The following is a 9,742-nucleotide window of genomic DNA, read 5'->3' on the forward strand; positions in this document are numbered from 1 at the left end:
TCTTGGTGCCTATTTGTTCTGCGATATCCTCGGGATGCTTTTCTGGATGGAGCCTGGGGGGCTTGGTACTGTTCTCATGGGAAGCAAAGGCACTAACAGGGAAACTGTCCTCGGGCACAGGGGTCTATCCTGGCGACTCAGATGGGGTGTCCACGTCCTGGAGCACCTCCAGCACCTGCTGATGGAACACAGCAAGGGCACCTAGAGGAGGCTGTCAGCCTCAGCCACGGGTTCACTCGGGTCCTCCCGGGGAAGACACTGAAATCCCACCTGGGCCCACAAGGAGCTGGTCACAAATGGGAAAGTGAGCCCCACTCCCCAGCTACAGAACCCCCAACTGTATCCCTACCAGGACCACTGTCTGATTTGCCTGCACGCTGAAGTTTGAGAAGGCAGCGCTCCCAAGGTTTCTGCCTTTGAAAAAAGGCCGGTGTGCGTGGGCACTGGAGAACTTGTCTGCTCTCTAAGCCCCTTGCTAAATGCCTCTTTGGGGAAATCTACTTGGTATAGATGTGAATGCACAATCTAGAACAGTGGTGCTCACCAGGATGATTGTGTCCTCCCCTAGGGGGTTTCTAGCAAGGTCTGGAGATATTTGGGGCCCTAGCAACTGAGGGGTGGGGCACCAGCTACGACCATCCTGTGGGTGGGGGCCAGGGTGGCTGGTGGGCTAAGTCAGTTAAGCATCTGACTCTTGATTTCTGCTCAAGTCATGTCTCACAGTTTGTGAGTTTGAGCCCCACATTGGGCTCTGCACTGACAGTGCAGAACCTGTTTGGGATTCTCTCTCTCTGCCCCTCCCCTGCTATCTCTCCCTCTCAAAAAAAAAAAAAAAAAAAGCAAGCATCCTTTTGTATTTGAATGTCCCCAGAGGTCCATAATATTGGACCTAAAGGAATGGTTCCTGCCTAAAGGAAGGTTAAAAAAGAGATCTAAATTTGATCCTGGGACTCTCTCAAAAGGAATGCATGCACTCTTTTATTTTGAATTCTAGGAAAATACACATAACATAAAATGTAGCATTTTAACCGTTTTTAAGGGTAAGACTGACTCAATGATATTAAGCGCATTCACAACGTTGTGCAATCATCAGCACGGTCCATTTCCAGAAATTTTCGTTCGTCCTCAACAGAAACTCTGTGCCTATTAAACACTAACTCCCCATTCCTCCCCCACCCCCAGCCCCTGGTCCACTCTCTGTCTCCAGTGTGACTTTTTTTTTTTTAATTTTTTTTAACGTTTATTTATTTTTGAGACAGAAAGAGACAGAGCATGAATGGTGGAAGGGCAGGGAAAGAGGGAGACACAGAATCGGAAGCAGGCTCCAGGCTCTGAGCCATCAGCCCAGAGCCTGACGTGGGGCTCGAACTCACGGACCGTGAGATCATGACCTGAGCTGAAGTCGGACCCTTAACCGACTAAGCCACCCAGGCACCCCTACATTTTTTTTTTAAATTGAACAAAGATAATTGTGACAGTAATGCTTGGATTTTGTAGAAGTCCTAGTCTTTTCCTGTAGAGAAAGGGCTCTTATTTTCAGAAATGGGGAATATTAGGAAAATAGAAAAGTTTAAAATAATGATGAGAACGAAAATGGAGTTACCACATATTGGCCATGTGCTATGCCCGGTGCATAAAGATACCTTTGAAAGATGTCCAGAATCATTTGTGTTCTTGTTGACAATGATACTCTCTGTCCAGCAGCCCATACTCATTTCTTCTTCACCAACAGTCCCAATTTTATTAAGGTGATGGATGCTGTTCTTTTTTTTTTTTTTTTTAGATTTTTAAAAAAAAAATTTTAATCTCTATTTATTTTTGAGAGAGAGAGACATAGTGTGAGTGGGGGAGGAACAGAGAGAGACAGAGACACAGAATCTGAAGGAGGCTCCAGGCTCTGAGCTGTCAGCACAGAGCCCGATGTGGGGCTTGAACTCATGAACTGTGAGGTCATGACCTGAGCTGAAGTCGGCCGCTTAACCGACTGAGCCACCCAGGAGCCCCTTTTTAGATTTTATTTTAAAGCAATCTCTACACTGAAAGTGGGGCTCTAACTCGCAACCCAGAGATCAAGAGTCACATGCTCCACTACTGAGCCAGCCAGATGCCCCGGGAGCTGATGCCTGATACCAGCCATATGCTGTCCCTTCACAAGCCCCAGAGGATGAATCACAGTTTGGCTAAACCAGTCATGAACAATCTCATTCCCTGTTGCCAGTGGCTGGTCTGGGAATGTGCCCCAGTTCCGACCAATGAGGTGCAAAGGGATGACCACCGGGAAGGGGGAAGCTTGTTGAAAAGATTTTATGGGTGGATGGATGGATGGACGGGTGGCTCAGTCAGCTGAGCAACTGACTCTTGATCTTGGCTCAGGTCACGATCTCACAGTTCATGAGTTCGAGCCCTGCATTGGGCTCTGTGCTGACAGTGTGGAGCCTGCTTGGGATTCTCACTCCTTCCTTCTCTCTCTGCCCCTCCCCTGCTGTCTGTCTGTCTGTCTGTCTGTCTCTCTCTCAAAATAAAATAAATTTTAAAAAAATGATACTCTCATGAAGAGGAAAATCTTTTCTCTCTCTTTTTTTTTTTTCCCTGCTTGGAATTCACTTGCATGAAATGGTTTGGTTGCCATCTTGCAACCATGAGGTGACAAATCTTAGGACAAGTGTAACAGAGGAAGTTGGGGATTTGATGGTGTTGCTAACCGGCCACATAAGGCAGAGTTTATGTGCAGAAACCACCCATGTCAAGATTTCTTGTTATGCTTTTCTTTAATGCAAACATTAAATTTTTTTTTTTTTTTGCTTGATCTAGTCCATTGGACAGTCTGATACATGTAGCCTTGTGTATTCTACCAGATACACGGCTCATGACTCACCTTTCCTTGGAGTTCCAGGAAAGACTTCCAGACAACATACTGACTGGCTCTCCAGTGAGGATGAGCCATCAGGTGGAGTATCTGGAAGAGAAATTTTGGAAGATCAGCTAGCATATATCTGGCTAGCTCTCAATAATATTAGCTACTTTGAATGCCTGAAGCTAATATAACTTATATGTCAATTAAAAAATACTAGTTACTATTACATCAGACTGTCTACATGATAATTCTCTGTCCACCCACACCCCAGAATGTTTGGCATTCACCTCACATGCATTACTGCTGAAAACACTTGCTCTGAATAACCCACTCTCCTTCCTGGGTACACATTGTGGGGATCAGCACCTCCATCGATCCAACAAATCCTTTCAGGCAGGAAGTTGTGAGTCAGCTTGGATTTCCTCCCTCTCCTTCAGTCTTTGCCCACACCTCATCCATCTATCCATCCATTCATCCACCCATCCATGCATCCATCTATCCATCCATTCATCCACCCATCCATGCATCCATCCATCCATCCATTCATCCATCCATCTCCATCCTCCATCTACCCATACATCCACCCATCGACCCATCCATCCCTCCATCCCTCCATCCACCACCCCCCCATCCACCCACCCACCCATCCACCCAACCATCCCTCCATCTCCATCCATCCATCTACCCATCCACCCACCCATCAATCCATTCATCCATCCACCCACCCATCCATCCATCCATCGATCTGCCCATCCACCCATCCATCCATCCATCCCTCCATCCATCCACCCATCCACCCATCCACCCTTCCATCCCTCCATCCACCACCCACCACCCACCCATCCACCCACCCACCCATCCATCCAACCATCCCTCCATCTCCATCCATTCATCTACCCATCTACCCACCCATCAATCCATTCATCCATCCACCCATCCATCCATCCCTCCATCCATCCATCCATCCATCCATCCATCCATCCATCTCCATCCTCCATCTACCCATACATCCACCCATCGACCCATCCATCCCTCCATCCCTCCATCCACCACCCACCCATCCACCCAACCATCCCTCCATCTCCATCCATCCATCTACCCATCCATCCACCCATCCACTCACCCACCCATCCATCCAACCATCCCTCCATCTCCATCCATTCATCTACCCATCTACCCACCCATCAATCCATTCATCCATCCACCCATCCATCCATCCACCCATCTCCATCCATCCATCTACCCATGCACCCACCCAACCATCCATCCATCCACCCATCCATCCATGTACTCATCCATCCACCCATCCATCCCTCCATCCCTCCATCCACCACCCACCCATCCACCCACCCACCCATCCATCCAACCATCCCTCCATCTCCATCCATCCATCTACCCATCTACCCATCAATCCATTCATCCATCCACCCACCCATCCATCCATCCATCGATCTGCCCATCCACCCATCCATCCATCCATCTATCCATCCCTCCATCCATCCATCCACCCATCCATCCATCCTTCCATCCAACCACCCATCCACCCATCCATCCATCCCTCCATCCACCCATCCATCCACCCATCCCTCCATCCATCCCTCCACCCACCCACCCATCCATCCATCCATCCACCTACCCATCCTCCCATTCCATCCATCCACCCACCCACCTACCCCATCCATCCATTCATCCAGCCATCCAAAAAATATACCTATTTTGGGCACCAGTGTTATCCATGCATTTTCCTAGCATTGGATACATAGCAATAAGCAAGACACAAGGTCTCTACCCCGTGGACCTTACTCTCTATGGTGTGGAGAGTTGAGCACATAAAAAACAAACTTTTCAGGAGAGCCTGGGTCGCTCAGTCAGTTGAGCATCTGTTAATTTTGGCTCAGGTTGTGATCCCAGGATCCTGGGATTGAGCTGTGCATCGGGCTCTGTGTTGAGTGTGGAGCCTGCTTAAGATTCTTCTCTCCCTCTCTCTCTCTTTCTCTCTTTCAAAAAAAAGAAAAAAAAGGAAACACTTCACAAAACTTCAGATAATGATGGAAATTGTCTTTACAATGAAATAAGAGTACATGACAGAGTAATTAAGAGTAGTATTTTAGTTTGGGTGCAAGAATGGCTTTTCTGTGGGTGTATTGTAAGATCAAATATTCCAAGTGCTTCCTGGACATCTTTGATCTCACAGGACCCCAGAGTGTAAGCCTCAGTGTGAGTTCCCGTGCTCTGGCCAGGTGTGTCCCCACCTAGTGACACAGCCTGCCCCCTTGGCTAGTGTTCCTACTAGAATTGGACCAGCTGCCTCATCCCCACCTCCTAGACCGACTGCACCTCACTGGTCCTCATTCTCCCGAGTTCCAGTTCCCTGCTGGCCCGTGAAATTATCCAGACAAGCCAACATTGTCCTCTTCCAACAATCCCAAAGCCCCCACACTCCTCTGTCTACAAAGGCTGCCTCCTGCAGCCCCTTGAGGTTCACTACCTTCCTGAAATCAACCCAGTGAGACTCCCATGGTGCATGGGGTCTCTTCTTCTGAGCTGTGAGTGTAGGTGACAAATGTTAGTCTCATCCATCCTGTGTTTGGTGTCTGTGTTCAGCCATCTGAAACCACTTAGGGTGGGATATGTCTCCTTCACCAGTGGGGTGAATAGGGGGTGATCAGAACAGAGGATAAGGTACTTAATCTGAGATCTGAATGGCAAAGGGCCAGATATGTGAGCAGGGCCATTCTAAGCAGAAAAAAACAAAACAAAACCAAACCAAAACAACCTAAGGCAGCAAGTGTAAAGGTCCTGGGGAAGAACACAATGACACAACAGCAATGAGCTTCGGGGTAAGTGCTGGGTGGGTTTGGAGAGACTGGCTCAGCGGGCCTTGTGGGAACACCTTGAGCAATTTGGATTACAATCTACTCACAACAGGAGGCTACTGGAGGCTTGAAAGCAAGGGAGGGGGTGATTTAATCCATGGTTGTAAAGATTATTGTGCTGCTGAGTGGGGAAAGCCTGTAAGGAGAGGTGAGGGGTGAGGGGCAAGCATAGCAGGCGGCAGTCAGCCACATGCAAGGTGGGTCACCCGCTGGGCGCTGGGCGCAGAAGTGGGGGGGAAATGCTTAGAGCTGTAAGTGCTGGGATTTGACAAAGCCTGGATGTGTGAGGTTTGGGGAAACAAGGACTCTGATATGATGCCCCAGTGAAACCAATCAAAAGTGATAGGAATCAGACTTCATACTTATTCGGATGGCTACTTTAAAGAAGCAAAACAGGGGTGCCTGGGTGGCTCAGTCAGGTAAGCATCTGACTCTTGGTTTCGGCCCAGGTCATGATCTCATGGTTCATGGGTTTGAGCCCCACATCGGGTTCTGGGCTGACAGTGTGGAGCCTGCTTGGGTTTCTCTCTCTGTGTGCCCCTCCCCAATTTGCATGTGCTCACTTTCTCTCTCTCTCTTTCTCAAAATAAACAAATGAACATCAAAAAAACAAAACAAAAAAGCTAGAAACAAAAGAGGCACTGGGCTGGCTCAGTCTGTAGAGTATGCGACTCCTCATCTCAGGGTGATGAACTTGAGCCCAACATTGGGCATCTCTAGGGATTACTTTAATTTTTTTAATGTTTATTTTTGACAGACAGAGAAACAGAGCATGAGCAGGGGAGGGGCAGAGAGAGAGGGAGACACAGAATCTGAAGCAGGTTCCAGGCTCTGAGCTGTCAGCACAGAGCCCGACACAGGGCTTGAACTCACAGACTGTGAGATCATGACCTGAGCTGAAGTCGGATGCTCAACCAACTGAGCCGCCCAGGGGCCCCTCTAGGGATTACTTTAAAGAAAAAAAGAGGGGCGCCTGGATGGCTCAGTTGGTTAAGTGACTGACTTCAGCTCAGGTCATGATCTCGTGGTCCATGGATTTGAGCCCCATGTTGGGCTCTGCGCTGACAGCTCAGAGCCTGGAGCCTACTTCAGATTCTGTCTCCCTCTTTCTCTCCCCCTCTCCCACTTGCAGTCTCTCAAAAATAAATAAACATTTAAAAAAATTTAAAAATTGGGGCACCTGGATGACTCATTCAGCTGAGCATCCGACTCCGGTTCAGGTCATGATCTCACTGTTCATGAATTCAAGCCCCATGTCAGGCTCTGTGCTGACATCTCAGAGCCTGGAGCCTGCTTCAGATTCTGTGTCTCCCTCTCTCTCTGCCCCTCCTCCTCCTCCTCCTCTCTCTCTCTCTCTCTCTCAAAAATAAACAAGCATTAAAAAAATTTTTTTTTAAAGAAAGGACTCAGTCTGGAGAAATAGTTATCAGTTCTTAATGCTGGGAGAAGTTTAGATGGAATGGGAGAAGGGAGGGGCTTTACACTTGTACATTATTTGAATTTCCAATAAGGAGTTTGTAAAAGGACACCTGGGTGGCTCAGTGGGTTAAGCGTCTGTCTTTGGCTCAGGTCACGTTCTCACGGTTGTGGATTCAAGCCCTGTGTCCGACTCTGTGCTGACAGCTCAGAACCTGGAGCCTGCTTCAGATTCTGTGTCTCCCTCTCTCTCTGCCCTTCCTCCACTCATGCTCTCTCCCTGTCTCTTTCTGTCTTTTTTAAAAAAATTTTTTTAATGTTTATTTATTTTTGAGACAGAGAGAGACAAGGCATGAATGGGGGAGGGTCAGAGAGAGAGGGAGACACAGAAACAAGCTCCAGGCTCTGAGCTGTCAGCACAGAGCCCGACGCGGGGCTCGAACTCATGGACCACGAGATCATGACATGAGCCGAAGTCAGACGCTTAACTGACTGAGCCACACAGGCGCCCCTCTCTTTCTGTCTTAAAAATGAATAAATATTAATTAAAAAAAAAAAAGCATTCCATGTTTTATCTTGGCAGCTCTTGTCTGGAGGCAACTGGCGGTTTTCTGAGCCTCAGTTTTCTCACCTCTATGATAGGTGTAATAATAATCATATCTATCACACAACATTCACAACACAGCGCGCATCATTACGCAACGTGCATGCCTTGTTATAGGAGGAAATCAGAAGCGTCTGATCAGCAGCCCAACTATCTCTTAGGACAGAAGACATGCCCCTCGAGGACGAGGGGTGGGACAGGGCAGAGGAAAGAACTCACAAAGAGGGTATTGCCTCCAGGGCTCTATGGATAAGTAGGAACTTTCCCTGGCAAAGACCTTGGAGCCTGGGCATTGCACACCCAACGCGGCCCCAGCAAGGCCAAGGGCAGAGGCGAGAAGCCAAGGAAGGGAGCTGTCGGGGTGTGGCCTGACCGCCCAGTGCCTCCTTACCCCTCACCGGGTCCTCTCTCTGTCCTCTCTCCCACAGGTCCCGCCGGTGGATGCGCTGGAAGAGGCCCAGCGCCAGTGGCCAGGCCGCGGCCGGCCCGCAGTGAGCCACCAGCAGCTGTGCGGTGTCCAGGGGCCCCGCTGGCTCCAGCTTCCCCCAGGGGATCCTGCCCCCCTCAGCCTCCGGCAACGCGCCCAGGTACATCTTGAACTTCTTCAGCTCCACGGCCTCCAGCTCTTCCAGGTAGGCCGAGAGGCGACAGAGGCTGTCGCTAAGCGGGGCTCGGGGCATGGGGGCGTCGTGAACCCCAAGGGACAGCAGCCGGAGCCTGGAGTGTGTCCACACGAGGTGTGCGATTCCAACATGCCCACCGTCTGATCCGCCGCAGGCGAGACTGGAGGAGCGAGAGAGGACAGTCCTTGTGATGAAATAGAGCTTCCTCACCCTGCAGGTGACGCCTGGGCCCCACGCACCGGTGGGTGTTCCCTTCCAAGAAGAGGAAGCTGGGCAGATTAGGAAATCCCAGGAGTTGTCCACCGCGAGAAAGAATTTCACTTCTGCTCCCTCTTCCCGGCTCCCCACACTCCTTCCTACCTCTCCCTGCCCGTGGGCCTTTGCAGTATCCTCAAGCTAGTCACTGCCCTCCTTGTGGTTAGACCCCCATTCTGCTGGTATCAGGCTTGGACAGGCCACCTGCATGAGCAGATGGTCCGTGAGCAAGCGTGAGTGTGAAACGTCAACCCGTGTGGGCAAACCTCTCTTCTAGGTGGAAACGTTACAAACCTGACCGCAGGGGTCTGCTATTTTCTCTTTTCTCTGTCACAAGACTGCCATATCCCAGAGGGGGACTGTGTGGTAAGTAGGCAGAGCAATGGTCCCCCAAAGGTGTCTGTGTCCCAATCCCCGGAGCCTGTGATGTGCTACCTTACAGAGCAAAAAAGACTTTGCAGATGCGATTAAATGCCAGGCTCATGAGATGGGGACATTACCCCGGATGGTTCAGATGGGCTTAGTAAAGTCACAAGGAGGACCAGGGTCAGAGGGTAAGGGCGATGGGAGCAGAAGGAGGAGTGATGTGATGATGGCCGGAAAAGGCGACGAAACAGATTCTCACCCAGAGCCTCCGACGGAACAGCCTGCTGACGCCCCGATTTTAGCCCTGTTTCAAACTTCTGACCTCCCAAACTGTAAGATAGTCCACATGTAGAGTGGACATGTGATTTGTTATAGCAGCACAAGGGACTGATACAGACTCTTTTTTCTGCCTTGGGCGAGGAATGAAAAAGATACAGATGAAGCCACAGCTAACAGGCTCCCGGGGACCATGTATGTGAACAATGTTGCTATAGAGACCATGCACGTGAACAACGTTTCCATAAGTCAGGAAGGTGGAGGGCTCATTGGTTACTGCCAGTACCTTAGCCCAGACTGACTGGCAGAGGGACATAATTACTTTAGGAGACAGTCAAAGCAGCATTGTTTCACTTAGGATGCTGTGGGCTGGAACTAGGATTCCCAATTCCAATGCCTTAAACAAGGAGGAGAAATAAACCACAGCTGCAAGAAATAATATGGATAAAGCCTGTGGGCATAATGTTAAGCA

The 9,742-nt window shown here is 49.6% G+C and overlaps 1 protein-coding gene across 3 annotated transcripts in view; it reads right to left on the reverse strand.

Moving 5' to 3' along the window:
- Positions 1-8,718, reverse strand: part of NLRP12 (NLR family pyrin domain containing 12) — a 30,359-nt gene extending 21,641 nt beyond the window's left edge. The window contains exons 1-2 of one of the 3 annotated variants that reach the window (XM_027037260.2): positions 8,142-8,717; positions 2,876-2,956 (exon numbers count right to left, since the gene is read on the reverse strand). In XM_027037260.2, coding sequence (XP_026893061.2) covers positions 2,876-2,956; positions 8,142-8,430 — 370 coding nt within the window. In that variant the 5' untranslated portion in view covers positions 8,431-8,717. Of the gene's footprint in view, positions 1-2,875; positions 2,957-8,141 lie in introns of all 3 variants that reach the window. The other 2 variants (XM_015078932.3, XM_027037259.2) reach the window with 2 other exon arrangements.
- Positions 8,719-9,742: the final 1,024 nt, after the last annotated feature.

This window comes from Acinonyx jubatus, chromosome E2 (assembly GCF_027475565.1).
Source record: "Acinonyx jubatus isolate Ajub_Pintada_27869175 chromosome E2, VMU_Ajub_asm_v1.0, whole genome shotgun sequence".
Lineage (NCBI taxonomy): Eukaryota > Metazoa > Chordata > Mammalia > Carnivora > Felidae > Acinonyx > Acinonyx jubatus.